Source organism: Telmatherina bonti (genome assembly GCF_933228915.1).
Source record: "Telmatherina bonti genome assembly, chromosome: 3".
Lineage (NCBI taxonomy): Eukaryota > Metazoa > Chordata > Actinopteri > Atheriniformes > Telmatherinidae > Telmatherina > Telmatherina bonti.
In genome coordinates this window covers 26,964,199-26,983,114 of record NC_136621.1, presented here as the reverse complement: position 1 = coordinate 26,983,114, position 18,916 = coordinate 26,964,199, and the positions used below count along the sequence as shown (strand labels likewise).

The 18,916-nt window shown below is 36.2% G+C and overlaps 2 protein-coding genes across 2 annotated transcripts; both read right to left on the bottom strand.

Moving 5' to 3' along the window:
• Nucleotides 1-11: 11 nt before the first annotated feature.
• Nucleotides 12-4,968, bottom strand: asah1b (N-acylsphingosine amidohydrolase (acid ceramidase) 1b). Its single transcript, XM_079238397.1, has 14 exons — nucleotides 4,829-4,968; nucleotides 4,650-4,696; nucleotides 2,836-2,926; nucleotides 2,668-2,754; nucleotides 2,502-2,580; nucleotides 2,291-2,365; nucleotides 2,149-2,194; nucleotides 1,923-2,067; nucleotides 1,736-1,790; nucleotides 1,563-1,644; nucleotides 1,212-1,343; nucleotides 781-904; nucleotides 573-629; nucleotides 12-486 (listed from the first exon to the last, which is right to left on the bottom strand). Exons 1-14 carry the CDS (start codon nucleotides 4,895-4,897, stop codon nucleotides 397-399), a joined length of 1,179 nt encoding a protein of 392 aa, XP_079094523.1. The 5' UTR covers nucleotides 4,898-4,968; the 3' UTR covers nucleotides 12-396.
• A 1,953-nt stretch (nucleotides 4,969-6,921) lies between these two features.
• On the bottom strand, nucleotides 6,922-18,064 carry frg1 (FSHD region gene 1). The gene is made up of 9 exons (XM_079265198.1): nucleotides 17,964-18,064; nucleotides 17,111-17,178; nucleotides 16,300-16,422; nucleotides 12,805-12,862; nucleotides 12,457-12,571; nucleotides 11,143-11,247; nucleotides 10,860-10,951; nucleotides 8,520-8,630; nucleotides 6,922-7,064 (listed from the first exon to the last, which is right to left on the bottom strand). Exons 1-9 carry the CDS (start codon nucleotides 18,020-18,022, stop codon nucleotides 7,028-7,030), a joined length of 768 nt encoding a protein of 255 aa, XP_079121324.1. The 5' UTR covers nucleotides 18,023-18,064; the 3' UTR covers nucleotides 6,922-7,027.
• Between the last annotated feature and the right edge of the window lie 852 nt (nucleotides 18,065-18,916).

Sequence of the window (18,916 nt, the reverse complement as noted above, 5' to 3'; positions counted from 1 at the left end):
TCAACTTTGGGAATCCTTTTATTATCATCTAAAAGAAAATGCTCAGTATCAATTGATTTGTCAGTATTAGCTGGTACAATGGACAGTAACTGTTAAACAGTCTGCATATTAGAAACTTGATAAAAACAGATTAGTATTATTGATCTATCTCCAATGTCACTTGACTGGATTTTCTTGCAAATAGTACAAATATAATTACAGTAAAACAACATTTACAGGTTTGATTCACTTTGGTGTTATTTTCCCTCATAACCGAAAAAAACAGATTTGGTGCTCTCAGCGTTTACCAGTCAGCAAAGTGAAATCTGAAAATGACAGTGTTAGAACCAGTGACTGAGTTGATCAGAGTTGATGCACATATGCATCAAAACTGATTAGGATTCAGTGTTGGGAGGATCACCAGGGCATGCATGGGCTCGGGCAGTCCCGGATGTACGACTCCAGTTTACCTTTGGACACTTGCATCAAAGTCGTGTATGTAGTCAGCTGGAAAGACATTGAGAATATTTACAATTACGATGAATCCAATGTTCTTTAATTGGATAAGAGCAATGTGCAGTAAAGCAGTTTACCTTATTTAACACTGGTTTGGTTGAGAGCACATCATACAGCGTCTTCAGTGAAATGTTCTGGGAAAAAAAAGTGACAAAAAAGTGTTCTTAGATAAAATGGGAAATTCACTTATCAGATTTGAACTTCAAAATGAAAATGTCAAGCCCAACACAGAGTCTGTCAGAGAACTAGTCCTGTTTCGGTGTGGACTGTCATTGTGCTACTCACTGTCTGTGCAGTCTGATTCATACACTTCATGGCAGGAGTCCTGCGATCATCCAGGAAAAAAGGGTCCTTCCAGTGGTCGTAGTTTGTCTCCAGGACATACCACCGGCCCTGCTTCAGGTCAATTCTGAGATACAAGTTAATGAAAATCTCAGTATGTGACCTGTGGCCCACAAAGAAACCTATTGTGTAAGTCAGGTGATGTGAAAGTGCAGATGTCAGCTGCTGGTTGAGTAAGTGTGTCACAACATAAAACACCATTAAAGACTTGTGATTGACTTCTTTTACAATCACATTTCATTTGGATGGTGATGAATCATACAGACTTTAAGGCAAAATTCACAGATAGGCAAAGTTGTGTATCATTGCTTAACAATGGGAAAATTCTAGATTGTTCACAATAGTTTATCACAAAAGTAAGATTAATTACTTACTCCAACACATCAATACTGAGCAGCCTGGACCTGGTGATGATGCAGCCCTGCCCAGTTTGGTTTCCTCCGAGGATGAAGTAGGCTGGAGCAAGCATTTTAGTCTGAGCCAGTCGACTTTTGGCTTCCTCATAGCTGGTATAACAGGATGGCACTGTTTGCGCTCAGTTTGTATTCACACTGTTTTAATTTCTTTAAAGGTAGACTGAATTATCCTAATGGTTAACACTTAGCATTCACAATATAAAAATCTGTTTCCCTTTATTTCTAAAGAAAATAATCTTGCTCTTATGCTGTTTCTCAACAGCATAACTTGTCTTTAGTTAGCAAAAAAAAAAAAAAGAACAAGAGTACCTCTGTGCATTTTCTAGGACAGATCGTGTGAGAAAGCTCATCCACATCCCATCCCTTTGTCCCAAGATCCACTCCAGGATTCCTGCAGACAGGTTTGCATCTTGGTAATGAGCCACAAAAACAAATGGTATCTATGTTATATGTGAAAGTTGAGAAAAAAAATGTTAACTCACCGATGTATCCGCCATCAAGACTGAAGCGCTCGTTCATGGTCAGAGTGAAGGTGTTCTTGGAGAGGGAAATAAAATGGTTTTAATCATTCTTAAATGCAAAAACAACTATGTTTTGCAACTCAACAATTTTGTCTTCAGATGTTTGTGTTTTTTTTATGTTGAGTATTCATGATAATAAATGCCTTACAGGTTTGATGCCTGTGAGCATCCCAACATATCCAGCAAAGTTTGTCGACTTAAAGACTGTCTTATTGTTTCTCTTGAAGTCGAGGTTGACCACTAGAGGCTTTAGCTTCTCACTGATGATCCATGATTTGTTTTTCACATCCCAGCTGTAAGGAAACAGAATTTCTTTTACCCATTAGAGTTAAGACTTTGCTTGAAAATGTTTTAAATCATAGAAACATTCTTACCCCATAAACAATCCAAAATCTAAGTTTCTGCCATGATAGAGGTTACCTGAGGAAATACAAAGTCCCAAAGCATTTCAATACTTCCCATAGATTTTACTTTAATGTTACTAATTCTTGACTAAAATGGATCCAGTCAATTTACCTTTATCATCTTCTGCAACAACAGATGTGCAAACAGTGAACACCTCATAGAAGATGTTAAACAAGACAACTTCACCTAAATAAGGAGGAAATATGGACAAAAGTCAAATGTGACTTTTTTCTTCCTAACAAGAGAATTGATTTATTTTGTTATTATAATTACTGCTACTATTGGGTTTTTTTTGTGTTTTTTTTTTGTTTTGTTTTTTTACCAAGATGAACCCCTGAATCAGCTGCAATTCCTTTCATTTCTTCACCAAACGAACTTGGTAGTGAGTTCACCATTAAAGGCTAAAGAACATAAAAACACAATGCAATCATAAAACCTTTTTGTGACAAATACAGAATTTAATTGCTGGTAAAACAGCCGACACTCACCAGTGCGATGTCAACCAGCTCTATCAGCCTGCCACTGGGCACAAATGCATTAGCCAAGTCTTTGATGGCTTGAATCATGTTGGCAAGCTGAAAACGAGAGGAACAGAAGTGACATTTAGGTGGGACATACAATATATGATGTTTTAGTGATTTCTCAATGTTACTTACATCCTTTTTTTTGTCAGTGATCACAGCCGTCCACCTCTTGCTGGGTGGCAAGTCCAGATCCACGGTGTACCAACTGACAGGTCCTTTGAACCTGTTTAAAGAAGACAAGCTGTAAATATAATACTGATGTTTGCTGCTGTGAATGATGACATCCCACTCACAACTTTATCATTTGTTAATTTAATCAGACTAGTAAATATTTTCAGTAGAAATAATAGGTCAACTGGTAGGTGAGTGGGAAATGTGTTCAAATGGATTAAAACTTTAGAATAAATCACAAAGATCATTTAAAAGAATCCTGAATTAAAATAGCAATGTTTCTTCATTCTATTCTGAATTTATAAAAACTGACTGAAACATTATTGTTAGAACAACACAGTATGATGGTGATAAGTTGTTAGAAATGTAGAAAAGTTTAATAAAGAAAGTATTGTCTTTTTAATACACTTTATAAAAAGCCAAATAAGAAGTAATCAAGTTCTCAGCAAGACTGTAAATTTGAATATGCTTAAATTTAAAGTAGTGAGTTTTACTGCACAGAACCAGTCAAGTTTGCTTTACTTATGTATCATTGTGGATTCAAACAAACAAAGAAACAAACAAATAAAAAAAACCCAAAATAGATCAGCTTTAATGTAAGATTTAATGGGGTAATAGATTTCATATGCGGTCTAACACTCTGGGTATTTAATTCCAAGACATAGTACACTAGTCATATTATATTTTTGTTTCAATTATTTTTGTGTTATCATGTTCTTAGATGACCATTTATATATACAAATCCTATATTGTAAACTCCAATATGTTCACCACTACATTTTAGATCCAAATTTTTGTTTAGAGCTGAAGATTTTTTTATTTTTATTTTTTTTTTTTAAATCAGTTTTTGTGCTTTCTGTAGCCATACATTTCTCCACCCTGCTTGGAAGGGGAGGGTGAGGTGGTGAGTTTATTCAGTGGGTTGCAATCAGCAATTTAATCACTAAAGGTTACCAAAGTTGTCACACTGCTGCTTCAGTGGAAAATGCCAATAAAGCAAAAGATATGGGACCAAAACTACTGATGAACAGATCCTAAACTTTTCTATACCTCTAAAACTTTGTGCACTAAGTGTTAGAGAATAAAATGTGGGCTGTTGTGTTGAATGCCAACAGGCTAGAATTAGTTATTTGCAACATAAACTAATTTTACAAGTCTCTAACATTTATTCTAATACATAAACAAAAGTTAAAATTACAAATAATAATTATATATATATATATATATATATATATATATATATATATATATATATGTGTGTGTGTGTGTGTGTGTGTGTGTGTGTGTGTGTGTGTGTGTGTGTGTGTGTGTGTGTGTGTGTGTGTGTGTTATATGCACAGGTTGCAGTGAGATACAGTCAGATAAAGATTGACCGCTTAAGTCAAAGTGAAAACAAAGGAATTTTTGCACTATTGTTTAGTATTGATTACCTGATCACGGTCTACTCAGTTAACACTGAAGACATGTCGAGATAACAGAAGGCATTCAGCTGTCAAACTGTTTCACTCATTGTGAAAAGTCTACGTATTTTCTTTTCTCCTTTTATTTCCGTTTTTCAGCTACAGCACAGGGAAAACATACAGTCTCTATGGATAGATGTACTACCAACCAAACACACCACCAAGTAACTGCAATTATATGCAGAGTTTGATAACGAGATTTACGAGTTGCACTTGAAGGCGACAGAGTGCAGGTATGAAGCAAATATTTTGCAAAACATGAGTGATTTGTGTGACTGTACGCGCTGGTTTTTTAAAATTATTTCTGAAACTTACGTGGGACCATTTGGTGGATACATGCCTGTCCGACATTCTTCCGTGTACTGTAAATAAATTACAAATAGAGCAGTAAATGACAACTTCAGGTTAAAAACATCAGTTCAACTCAGTATTGTGAGATAACCCAGTTAAGCTTCAACAGTGTTGTGATGTAAGAGAACAGAAATGTCGCTTACCGGTGGCACAAACTGTGTCGATGAGACGGACACCAAAGCAGCTAAAATGACCAAATTCCAGAGACCCATTTCAGTAGAGTTTTCTTTAACTACTGACAGACCCTTCTTATATCAGTTTATTATAACGTCAACTTATTTGCGGAAGTTGCTTCTGTTTACCTCGTGACACCGAGCTGACCTATTTTACAAGAGGGAAAATAGCAAGCTTTAAAATTTATTCTAAAGTAATAAACGTAATTTTAAAAAATCACACGCGTTTTTAAATATATAAAATATGTATTTTATTTTCTACTTTTCTTGCCTCCAAAGTTATATTCTTGGAGAAACAAAGACTTAGAAAGCCAAGTAAACCACCCCCAAATACAAGCTAGTGGTTTGATCCATACGGAACCAAAAGTAAACGATGAAACCACTCATGGTTGATAGCATTCATTTCCTCTTGTGACCTTTATGTACAGTCTGTGCTCGTGACACTTGCTTTTTATATTTAAACTGTGTCTGAATATATTTGTTAACCACAGTTTTGTCTCAGTCAGTATCTTTACATGTGGTTTTATATCAGCTAAGCGGTACTTTGTATACTACTTTATGGTCACTGGTTAAACGGTAGGCACAAACAAGAAGCCCTCCCTCATCTCTTCAACAGAGCCAGATTACAAACCTGAAAAGGAAACTCTTAACACTGGGCAAAAAAGAAAGAAAGAAACGAAATAAATAAATAAATAGTACTTAAACATCTGGAATTTTTCTACTGGAAAAGAGTGCAATCTACATTCAGTGACGTTAAAATATATTAAACTCGACCAAATTCACCTGGACTTAGTAAAATTTTTTTATTTTTAAAAAATGTTTTGTTTACCTTTTCTGAAATGTTCTGTGATATAGCTATATACTAATAAAAGGAATAAAATTTTACTGACTCTGCTTATTTATTCCAGAACAGATGGGCAATGACGTAAACACAATACCACAGGGCAAACACTATTTTTCACCGTGTGCAAGATTAAGCACAAGTCATTGTAAGATATGCTTATCACACACAGTGTGTCACATGGAGACTTAGAGTGACAGGAGTACCATCCCATGGATAATACCAGATAATATTATTCTATCTGAAAGCGTCAACAGAACAGTCAATCCCCAGTCAAACCCCAGCTTCACATGCTGAAGTGTGCTAGAGCAAAACACTAATTCTTTATAGTGTTTGAAAGTATAGAAACTGTACTGTGCATGAAAAGCATACAATATTTATAAAAGTAAATGTGAAACCAGAGATATTTGAAGTGTTGAGACGTTTAAAAAGTCAGATATTTTAAACACCATAAATTATGCAACTAACACTCAACACTAAAAAATAGATTTCTTGTCAAAAACCTCTATGTTGAGCATTAATCCATCAGTTTTACTTGTATTTAGATGTATCAGACTCCTCTGCTAAACTCAGCCTAAACTTTGTTTCACTCTGTTACATGCAAACACTGTTTTCTGGCCTTCTTTTTCGCCCCCTAACACATTAATTAAAACAGTGTAAAATATGATGCATAAATTAATTTTTGTATCTTCTTGGAAAGTTCTTTTGGGAAAGACAAAGAGCTCCACCAAATAAAACACCGTAAATAATTTATCCATGTGTCAAAGTGGTAAGTAACCCCAATGGAGGGTAAACTTTCCTTTGTTTCAACTTCCCACATTTTGACTTGACTTGAATTAACCCCATGTTTCTGACAACTCGGTTCCTCATGGAAATCATTGCAATTCTGTTTAACGTCAAACTGATTTAATCAGTGAAAATAAATTACACATGCTGAACTCTCACCACAGAGTGGTTACAGGTCAGTTTGTAGCCGACTGCTCTGTGAATACCACCCACTCAGCTGCAGTTTATTTAACATCGCAGCACAGTTAACACACACCTTCATTATGTTATTGGTATTCCAAATCCACAACAAATCCTGTAATTTGGATGTTTTCACAATTATTCAAGTGTTGATTATTTATATTGCAAAGGTCACTGGGTCATCTCATTACTACAACAGTCCTTGAAACAGATACACAAGAGGGGTGTGCTGTCAGGAAAAATCATGCCACAAAGCTGATTTAACCACAGCAGGTTTATTAAAAAGATCAAATACCACATCAATTGACGGCTTTTACAAAGTTCAAGACATTTACAAGACGTGGGAGGGATCCATCAAGTCTTCATTTGCAGTACCTGTCTGCTTTCATTTTGCTTCTCCTGGAGCAAAAAATAAATAAAGACATTTACAGAATTTATTACAGAAACACAAATAAGGACACATATGTCACTTAACATATATACATATCATGTTCACATTAATTATGTCAACATATCATAGCAGGTTAACTAAATTCTGTACATTTAAAAATATTACAGTAATAAATGTTTTAAAGGTAGAGTATGTAAGATTTTCAATATTTTCAAAATAAATTAACTAAAAAAATAACTACAGTCATAATTAGATAGTTTTTTAAACATGTAGATTCCAGTCTGTCCATATTTGATGCGTTATCAAATTACAAGTTTAATTAATGACAAAGACCCTTCTTGAATGTTTTCTGACCAGTAAAAAAAAAAAGTACTTTTTTTCCACCAGTAGGGTGAGTATAAGCCCATTTATTGCAGAGCGGCTCTGAGCTACAGATCACATCCTGCCCTCATTGGAACTGGCAAGGAGGAGGGAGGAGGGGTGAGGGGTGAGTTTTGCTTATTACTGCCAACCTGTGGTCATTTGTGGAGGTAGCAGTTTTGTGGTTTTGCTCACGACCTGGTGTTTGCCACCTGGTGGTGGAAAGAATCGCCTTGAAATCTTACATACTCTGCCTTTAAAGAGCGCTTAGTGTAAATGTTAAATTACACCTGAACATGAGATAAAATATAATATTTTTTTCCAGTCCTTTTTATTTCTGTTTATCATCCTAAAGAGTTTTTTTGAGGAGAAAATTAACTTAAAATGCAAAATGTTACCCTTTCATTGTCTAGTTTGTGGATTAACGATTTGACACACTGACTTTTGCATTTTCTCTTCTCTGCATTTTAGAACTACCCATGATTTTGGGGGATTTTATTAAAAATCTGAGAACATCAGGTAGAGGCCACAGCATATACCTTTCACTCAGGGATTAGAACAAAGCTATGTTTAAGTATTAAAAGTTAAATATACTGTAAATTGTAAACATGTAACATTTCTGGTGAAAAATTCAACATTTAAATAAAGATTTGGTAGGAATTGAACTTCTCTAAAATTCGGTCTCATTTAAGGAACTAAGCTTTGAGCCACTTGTCAGCTGAGTTTCCGTTTCAGCCTTGGAAGTTGACTTTGTGAAAGTGTCTTTATAATATTATATATAATAAAAATGCCATGTACCCTTTGCTGGCTTTTTGTCAGACAGACTGTGATGAAACAGCCTTTTACCTGAGAAAAGTATATATTTGAAGGAACTGTGATTGAAATGTCTTCAGTTTAAGTTTTTATTTAAAAGCCTTTTTCATTTAGAAACCCCGTCATAAACAAAAAGCGTTTGACAGTAAGCATATTATCCACTTTTCCTTCTTAGAAAAGCTGAAGTGGATACTGTCAGGTTCTCTTTAGTGTTTGTCTACTTGCCAGCATAATTACTCAAAAACTAACAAAACTAAAGGAAGAACCCATTAAAGCACCCATTTTCATACCTGTCAAGCAAAGTTTCATGAAATTTTCCATCCATTCTGGCTTTCTTTAGCGTGGAAGTATCTTCCTCATTCACTCTGAGGTGCCGATCTTGAAAACTCTGAAATTTCTTCCTGTAAAATGGATATTAAAATGAATAAAACTCAAACAACAAATCAGTGAGGAACATTTCCAACATAATGTAGAATTGATGCCACAAAGAATCAATGCAGTTCTGCGGACAAAAGGATGTCTAATCTAATCATCAGTAGAAAAGTGACCAGCAAAAAAAAAAAAAATGTTCTTCTGAAGCTATCTGAAGCTTTTTTCACAATGGTGCAATAAACAAGTGGGGCTTCCTGTCAGAAACCTTTGATACTTTGCCTTTACTCAGCCTGTGTTTTATGATTCCCAGAATGCACTCTATCCTGAAAGGCATTTCAGAAGCTAAACACTACATCAACACAGGCTCAAGGGCAGCTATTATCAACATGTCAGCATGATGAGTCCATTTCCCCAGTATTCATCTAAAACAAATAACAGAGTGGGAACACAAGGCAGCGCATGGCAAGCAAAAAGAGTTTCAGACATATTGCCTGCAACTTAATAGGCCACAGACAGGCTGTGTATAAAACACATCAGAGGCTGAAATGCAATGTAGCCCTCTTTCTCATCACACAGCAGACCATCAATTGCACCTTTGAGGCATGAGATTGGTTAGGCAGAGACTTAAAGAGCATGATCTTGTTCAAGCATGCAATTTTACTGTCAAAATCTTGCCACTGCAGACTGACAATGCAAGAATAATGGGAAGAAAATCACTTTTTGCCTCCTTTTTATCTTAATAAAATGCTTTAGTGTTAATTTAAAAAGGAGATTACAAGGTGTCCCTGCGTAAATTACAAAACATCTAAGTGAAATACAGACATCACCACTGATAGAAGCTTTAAAGATGTGGTCTTATTATTGTGTTACATTCCTAAACAAGCAGAGGGATGTTCTGAGTTCAGGCAAATCATTTTGCAATCATGTCAACAACATTTTGAATAAGCTACTTTGAGCAACCAAAAATAAGTTCAGTGCAAACAAAAATTATTTCTGTGTTAGCCTCCATCTTCAGGAGTTTCCAGCTCTGGTCCTCAAGGGCTGCAGTTCTACAAGTTTTCAATGTCTCCATGATCCAACACACCTGAATCGAATTCAATGGTTATCCTTCACAGCTTGTTGTCAAGTTCTACTCAGTCATGTTAATCCGTTAAATCTGATTTAGATGTCCTACAGCAGGAAACATTCAAGTCACAGGGATGATCAACTCCGGTCCTCGAGGGCCACCATCCTGCAGGTTTTAGTGTTTCCCAGGTACAAAACACCAAGCAGGTGCAGAAGATGACAAGTTGCTGAGGAACTTTTTCATTTGAATCAAGTTGTACCAGGGAAACACTACGGATGGTAGACCTTGACAACTGGAATTGGTGACCCCTGATTCAAGAACTGGAGGACCAACTTTGGACACAAAGAAAAAGTCCAAAATTGGACTTTGTTCTTTTTTGTTTTCGTAACCGTTGACATGAGGCAGTGTGTGTGCTTATGCCACCACACTGCTGCAGTAAAGAGTGAGACCAGCAATAGGGAAACAAGTACTTATATCACAAAGAAGATACTTTATTATATAGAGTCTTGTCTTTAGACGCTGTATTATTTACTACTTATTTTTATTTGGAAGAGAACCTGTAAATATGGTTTTAAGTATCTGAAATAAGCCATAGAAGTATCACAGATTATGTTAAATACTGGATGCTGACAGAATGTCTATGTAAAAACCCATTGGTTTTAATATTTAACTAACCCTAATGTTAACGGGAAAGTGTGTCCAGACTGGTACCGTAATTTGTATGTAAAATCTTGGAACTACAAAATAAAAGTCTTAAAATTACTAGAAGTGAAAAAAATAAAAGAAAAAGATGAACATTTTTATTAAATTCTATCCCATAACATTTCTGCAACCGTCCATTCTCTATGTGACATTCGCTATGACATTTTATAATATATTTTAAGTCAACATGGACGTTACAGGGGATGTACTTCCTACATTGTAATTACATTTAAACACATTTGTCACGGTATTCAACACTCATGTCAATAAATTATAACTGCAACTCTTCTGTAGATTGATTTAATGAGTGTTTTACTTAAAAGAAGCCCCTACTGGCTTTTAATATGGACCGTAAATGCTGCACAAAAACCTGTAAACTTAATAGACAAAAGACAATATAAAGTTATATCCATCAAAAACATGCATATTAATTTTTTTATTTTATTTAAGCTGCTTCTGTATGAAATGAACAGTAATGTTTGTTACTTACACATAATTGACCTCGCACGATTTCACGTTGCCTCTGTCTTCTTCAGCAATGTCATCTTTATGTTTGACCTCTCTCTCCATGCTTGTCCGGATCTGTTCACCATTCAGAGGAGATAAATGAATAGAGACAGAATTTGTACACAACACATCAAACTCCCCTGGCGCAAACACGTGCGGTCACAAACATTCTCCCCATTTCCTTCATCCAGTTAAGTACCAGCAGAGACTGAATACTTAAAATCAAAGAATGAATATGCAACCTTAAAGAAGAACAATTTACACACCTTCAGCATCTCTTCCTCCCCTGCTGTCTTGCTCTTGGCCACGATGTCCCCATTGTCGCTGTAAGAGATGAAACAGCTATTTCCTGCCATGAGAGCCATTTTTCCCTGAGACAAGACAGAAACAAAACAGAATGGGCTGAAAATGAAACAAAACTGCCACAAAATAACTTATTGTAAAAGACATGAAAGGCAGTCTAATATTAGACATAAATGAGTGTCTAGTTTGCAGGTTAATAGTCTCACTAAGACATGAATGTGCTTAATGTGTTATGTTGGACACGTTCTGTGCGAGTAAGTTGTATCTGACCACAGATCAATTTAATCTGTCATGCTTAACATTAGCTATGAAGAAAACGGCATAAAAGTTGCAGTGCCATAACTGCAAAACATGTCTATATGTAATTCAAGCATGTGACCATGACAACCATTACCAGATGGACAATTATACTGGTAAATACGATCTGCACAGATTTTCTTATGGTACATTCATTTTTCTTTTGTTAACCATCAGTAAATCTATCAACCGACAACCCCCAAGTTACTAAGTTTATTATCATTGCCGTAATGTGACAAATACATATATGAAGAGGTTCCACTATCTGGTTAATGCAGTGTTTCTCATTTCTGGTCCTCAGGCCCCCCCGCCCTGCATGTTTTATAGGCAACCCTACTTTAACACACCTAAATGAAATAAAGGGCTCGCTAACACGCTGCAAAGAACTTGAGGAATTTCAATAATCTGACTCAGGTGCTTTAGTGGAGGATCATGTCTAAAACATAAAGACTGGAATTGAGAAACACTGGGTTAATGCAATATGCAGTTAAGATTGTAACCATTACTGATTTTCTTGGTAGTTTATAACCGCCTCTGCGGAGACCATGCATTTGGTGGCGCTGGTTGTCAGTCTGTCTGTTAACAGCAAAACAAAAGGTAACAGGAGCAGTTTGATTCAATTCATGAAACCTCAAAAAGAACAAGTGATTAGATTTTGAGGGTGATCCGTATCACTGCCTTGATACAAGATTTTTAAAAGATTCTTTTAAATCAGGAAACAGGGATGACTGGCAAATATTCTTTTGCGTTAAAAAGTTTCACAATACTATAAATGTGTAAAATCACATGAACACTCCGTATAAAAAGTCGTCAAGAGTTAATGAAGGCTGTCAAAATTAACATCCTAATAGAAAAATTCATCTGTGGGATTAATTATTTATTTTTCGCTGTACCGCATTACCTGCAAAGCCATCCAACTGCATTACTCACACAATGGTAGAGACACTAATAAAGACAATAAAAACTAAAGATTGACTCACATCTTGGAAGACTGGTTCCCATTGTTCCCTTGAACCGATGGCATCAGAGCGTCCCACCACCAAACCGTCAGAGTTGATGCCCAAATACTTCCCATATCCAGATTTTAAAGCAATCCTAAACAACAAAAAGCACAAAATTAAGTTCTGTTTGCTTTCCAATGAGAACGTTTGTTTTGATGATGAGATTTAATAACTTGAAAGCATGAATCCGAGGCAAATTTCTCGAACTACTGCATGATGAATAACTATTTATCATGCAACTTCAAGGACTGATTAATTATATCCAAAAACACAGTGATAAATCCACTGGTGATGGATGAAAACAGCATAAACAGTTCATGTGCTCACCGTGTGTCTGAGAGCTTGACGGCTGTAAACTGCTCTGGTGGGTCTGGACCCTCATTATCTGAAACAAAGCAAATAACTTTTACCTTAAGACTTCATATTATTTATTTCCGCTTATATAACTCTATTATTAGTATACTCCTATACAAGTGTACCCCTAGGAGATGACTCATTTTACTCATAAATGCCGACTATCAATAAGGTAGACCACTTTGGTACACAGTGCAGTGATCTGGGTTGAGTTCAGCATCCAGACATTTATTAAACGCATAAAAGAAACTGTTGTGTTGTATTTAAAAGCTTCATTTGATAACCTGCCAGTGATTACACAACATCCTGCCATTTAATAAAAGCTTTTAAAAGTTTGCAGTCTGTCACAGAGCTGTCATGGCAAGTCTGAGAGATCAACAACAGAGATGCTGCCACAAAATATGCTTTCATATGGCTGATTATCCTCTAAACATGTCAGACTCCTCTGACCTGAAAGTGAGTGTAAAAAGTTTTGCAGCTTTCAGAAAGACTAAAATCCACAGTTTTGTGTCTGTGAAGGAAAAAAAAAAAAAAAAGAGTAAAGGGGAGAAAAGAGAGGAAAATCTCTAATCTGCCTTTCCATACGGCTAGCTTGAGTTCCCTTTCATCTCTTAGAAATAGGCTTATGTGGATGCAGAAGATGAAAGCCCACTAAGGGAATTGGATGTTCCTGTCTCCCAGCCATATTCAATGGTTCTGACTAAACATGGGCTGAATTGATTGTTAGTAGTATCCCTCTTCTTTCAGAGGAGACTGTTTCAATATGCACCACAATGTCAGAAGCGCCTGAAGGCAGAAGCCAGTTAAAAACTCAAACTAAGCTCTGGCCTTGTCTTCAACTCAACCCCTGGTCACCCTTTCTGTTGGACTACTGTCTGAATTTACAACTTAAATATGGACTGTCTTACCTTCTGTACCAAAGGTAGAACCAAATATCCTTCCTAAAATGCATGCAGTCCTAACTTAGTGTAAACTGAAGTTTAACATTGGGTATCTGGAATGAGACTGTGCAGCTGCAGACTTCACAGCTTCATGTGCAGATTCCCTGTCTCTAACCCTCCTGTGAATTAAAAACTAACTTGACTCTTGCTTTCTTATGCTCTGCCATACCTCCGTGTACTGATTACTGCATTGAGACAGGAGTGAAGTAAAAGAAAAGATATTAGGTCATGTATGTTAATTAGTGGGCAATGATATGGTCAAGTTAAAAGCCCTACTGAGGAATTGAGTGTTCATCCCGATGTTTACCCAGAAAAAGTTCTGAATTTAGACTTTTAGAAAAAGGAAGAATAAATTTGAGTGAGACTTGGAAAATTATTTCATTGCATAAATACTATTCTGCATTGATGCAAAATAGCATAGCTTTGCATAGATGAACAAAATCAAGCATTTCAGTTTGAGCCAAATGAAAATTTTGCAGAGCTACAAGTGATTAAAAGCTTTACGATACTTTTATCCACTCTTGTCTTCTCTGTATTCTTGTACATTACCACCCAAATATCTGTATAACTGTTACAAAGTGCATGGCTCCAGACTACCTTTTAGCACTGGTTCCACTGTGTTACGACCCATTATGAGGGTTGGCGCAACAAAGTACGGCGGACACCATGGATGCAAAAGGAAGGCATTTTATTTTATACCCCTGGGTAGCCAACACAATGTAGCTAAGCATGTAGCAACATGCTAGTTGGTTGTTGAACAGACAAAAAAAAGGACTGCCAGTGCACACTCTAGGTCTGATGAACCCAACCAGGGTAACACCACAAGAAAACAAACAACACAGAAGTCTGAATCCCAAATCAATTCACAAGGTTCACACACAGGAATGTCCTGTTATGAAAACCAAAACAATGTTATTAAAGTTCACCCCAGACATAGGTCTCAAAGGAATCCCATAAAAGTAAACATCCCGCAAAATGTCCAACACAAAACCCAAGTTGAGGGGGACAACCACCAGAAACAGACAGCTGCTTCCCCCCTCCAGCCGAAGTGCAGCAGTGTCCTTTTATTTCCTGGTTTGCTCCCGGAATGGCACTCTGTGAACCAATAAGAAGAGGGGCTGTCGAAGGTGTGTCCACAGTAACCAGTCCTGGATCGGGGGGGTCGGAGCTTGCACTTTCATCCAGAATGGAGATCAGGTGTGGTTCTTTCACACACTGGTTCACTTAAACTTTTCATTTTGGTGCACAACAAAAAGAATTTAGGTGCACCCCAAGTTTATGCTAATATTTTCAGCAGTTCATTTAGATGCATTTTAAGGATCATTTTTAGATTGTTACACATTGACATTAAAAGGTTATTTAAGTTATTGTGAACAATAATGAGGTTTGGAAAAAAATTTACATTTAAAAAAAAAACAACTTAAAATGAAGCTTCATTGAACTGCATGTAGCTGAACATTTCAAACTTAAATGACATGTGAGGCTGAGCAGTTTCTGGCACATTTTCCCTCTCCATGCTACATTTAATATTTTTGCAAATAATTACTACTTACTCTACTTGAACTTGAATTTTGTGAAAGGCAGCGCCTCCTTGGTTTAATTGTACATCAGTATTATGGCTGCTCACAAAGCCAGAAACATCCTGAAACATCCTAATGTCAAGCTGGATTAACATGCCAATTTATTTCCTAAGGATCTTATCCTGGACCAGGACGCCTCCAGACTGAATCTGATAGCGGCTGCTCGCATTTTCTGGCAAAGTTTATCAGCGACTGTTTTTTTCAATAACAAGCCACAGCTGAACTTCTGGAGGAAACCTGATCCCGATCAGTGCTGGTGATGTCATACAGACAGGAGGCAGAAGTGGGATACATTTAACTCTCATAGTACTTTTCTGCTTCATTTTGTTCAGGTAGGTGGAAAACTCTTAAATTAGTAACAATAATAAATAATGATCACAAATGAGCAACTTTTCCCATATTGCACATTTTACAACCTTTTCTGGTTTCTGCAATTCTTGTCTGTGTCATTCTTCATCGTACTGGTGATCTAATGTGGCCGGTCAAAGTTTCAAACCAAAACATGACACAACTATGCACTAGAGACACCCCTTCTCTTTTTTTCCATTGTCATGGTGACAGCTCAGGTAAGTAGGAAACTTAGAAAATGTAGATATGCATTCAGACATAATCAAAGTCCTTAACCTGGGCCTAAGGAATGTCAGGCACACCGGTGCAACTAAGAAAAAGTTAGTCACATTCAAAAAATGTTTTTGATTGCACTTCAGAGTGCTAAAGTGACTTTCCTGTGAGTATAATTAAGCTTAATTTGATTCTGGTTCAAATAATATTTTGATATTTATATTTTATTTCTGCTTTCATTTTTGTTTAAATAAATAAAACATGATGTAAATTACTGTAGTATTGTTCTTCTCAGCTTATAAAACAAAACTTAAAAACCTTGAAAAGACCACAGGATTTTGTATTAACTTGATAACATTTGTCCCAGTTCTTGGCTATTACCTTACCTTTGTGTGGTGCACCAAGTGTGAAGAGCCCAGTATCCATAGCATGAACGTACGAGTTGTTCTGCATCTCTATGGCCACTGTTCCTGTAATTTCTCCAAACCTTTTAACAGACCACCAACCATCTAGTAGGCAAAAAAAAAAAAAAAAAGTCTGAGGTAAAATAACCCATGGCATTAGCTCACTACAGGAGCAATTCAGCGGGACAGCCTTTTACTGTATTTCTCAACCATAATCAGAATGTTAATACTGTTTGTATTTTCTACATCTATGGGTTTTTTTTTTTTTTTAAATCAAACCACTTGATCTGAGCCATCTACATTCAAGCAGTAACATTAGCTAATTATATTGTGACGATGTTTTCAGTTCTTGTCACACACTGACCATCCCAGATGTTACAACATAAAGCATACTGATTTTTTACCAGCCTGCTAATGAACTAATGTCTGAGGCCTTCTGCCTACAGTCAACCAATGTTGGTTGGTAATCTGTGATCTCATAAACAGCATTTAAATACAACCACATACCCCACAAAAAAAGAAAAGCTAAGACTCCACATATTATACAAATATAAACAAAATTAAGCTTCAACATGGTTTTAGACTGTACACAGTATTTCCAAACCTAACTGAACATTCAATATAAAAATATCTATTTAGTTCCTTCTCTTCTCTGCTTCACTTAAAAAAAATCCATCTGTTATCCTTGCATACTGCTATTCCCAGTTATGGGGGGCTTGAACCCATCCCAGCTGCTATCAGGTACACCCTGCAGCCAGTACTTCAGAAATGCAGGCATGTTAAATTCAAATACCAATAATGTCAGGTTGTTCCCCTTCATCGCCAGCTTTTCTCTTCTTATCTTTGTTTTTCTTCTTTTTCCTGTGAATTAATATTAAAAGCATTTTTCTTTTGTAATTATGTGATCGCAAACCAAAGTGGAGATAGACTAGGAAGAATTACTCAAAGGCTGGGAAGTTAAAAAAGCATCACTAAAATATAGTAAATTACATTTAATTAAAAAAATAAATAAATAAGAATTACATTTTGGGACACAATTAAACCTTTCGGAGCAACTGAGTCTAATTATTTTTCCTTTATTTTGTGTTGAAAGAAGGCAAAATAATACCAAATTTGGTTCAAATAGAATAGTATTATTACAGTGCATACTTGCACTGGGCACCAGACAGACATTCAAGAAAAGGAAACATAGTTTTGCGAAACTGAGACATGTAAACTTCGCATAAAATGAATTTAGTCGTAATTACATTATAAAATACATGAGGTGCGATGAAGCTAACTTGTCTTTACAGAACAAATACAGTTAAGATAAGAATATCTTGACAGGAAATACGTTAGCTGGTAAACACTGACATGTTAGCAATTTGCTAAAAATAAATAAATAAATTTTTAAAAAAGCCGACTGATCCTAAAACTAGTTTTTCTGTACTAAAAGTCAACTAGTTATGACAGCTATCTGACAAACCAAATCAGAGCTGAGTTTTTTAGTGTGAAGTTCTCGCAAAGGGTTTGCTAGCCTAGCATGTTTTAGCTTCTGTTTAGCATGGTTTTCTTCTAATGCGAGGTAAAAAAAAAAACAGATAGGTACTGACAAATTACAGTTCATCTAGCATGCAGTAATTACACGAATAAATAGAACAGCTTACCCTTTATTAAGACCTTTTAAAACTAATTTGGTTGATTTTACGCGAGAATATTCAGCCATTTCTTGTGGTATTGTAAGCAGTTAAGTCAAGTTAAAAAAAAAACACAAAACAAAACGGTTCGCTCCTTTTTAATCAACCAGGCGAGGACCGGCGAAAAGTGATTACGAGCTTTGGAGGAGTTTTACTCTTAAACAGACGGAAAAGCATTTAGCGGTCGAAGTGTCTTTAGTCAAAACAAAAGAAGCATCAATCTTTCGGAGGGAAGTTGCTGATAAAATGATAAAGGGTTAATAACGAAGTGATAATTTCCATTGTAGCGAACATTTAATTGGATCTGAGTGGGTCATCGCCTGGTTATAGTGAAAACTCCGCCCGCGCAGTAGCCGTTTGGTCCCCTGGATGATAAATTGAGTAGACCCATTCACCAAGTACGGAAGTCACGGAGGCACATTAAAAGTGCGTGAAAAATGTTCATGTTCATGCTTTTTTTCATTGTGGTGCTTCTGTTTTGCTGTTAACATTAATTATTTTTCCCCAGCTTGCTTGTCTTTTTTTTTTTTTAAAAAAGGGGCTTTGATGATCGTCAGTTCAGTTTTCTTGAAGATGTTGCAAGTGATGTCCTGTTCCTTACTGATAGCGGCTGGTTGGTTGTTGCTTTACGCTCTCTTTAGAATGAACAGATTTTGCTGTTAATAGTGAATGGCAGCACCAAAGCATAATGAGGCAAGTGCAATAGTATATTCCATTTAACCAAGGAGGCCAAAGAACGCAGTCTCCAGAAAATTGGCATGATAATTAATGTGGACCTTTAATTAAAACCAAGCCACTCTCAATAACATCCATCTTAATAGCAACCATCACAGGATGCAATGGTGACATTTTTGCCTGTTGTCTGTGACGTGAATGCCTACACAGCAAATCAGTTTACAAACTATAAATCGTTAGAAGCTCAT

Bases quoted from the DNA above. Each gene is read 5' to 3' on its own strand.
- asah1b (XM_079238397.1), bottom strand. From the start codon at position 4,897: ATGGGTCTCTGGAATTTGGTCATTTTAGCTGCTTTGGTGTCCGTCTCA. The intron at 1,791-1,922 runs GTAAGGCATTTA...TCCCTCTCCAAG, and splicing joins TGCTCACAGGCATCAAACCT to AACACCTTCACTCTGACCAT. The intron at 630-780 runs GTGAGTAGCACA...TTTTTTTCCCAG, and splicing joins TGAATCAGACTGCACAGACA to AACATTTCACTGAAGACGCT.
- frg1 (XM_079265198.1), bottom strand. From the start codon at position 18,022: ATGGCTGAATATTCTCGCGTAAAATCAACCAAATTAGTTTTAAAAGGT. The intron at 11,248-12,456 runs GTGAGTCAATCT...GTCTTGTCTCAG, and splicing joins GGGAACCAGTCTTCCAAGAT to GGAAAAATGGCTCTCATGGC. The intron at 10,952-11,142 runs GTGTGTAAATTG...AATGGTGAACAG, and splicing joins GGGAGGAAGAGATGCTGAAG to ATCCGGACAAGCATGGAGAG.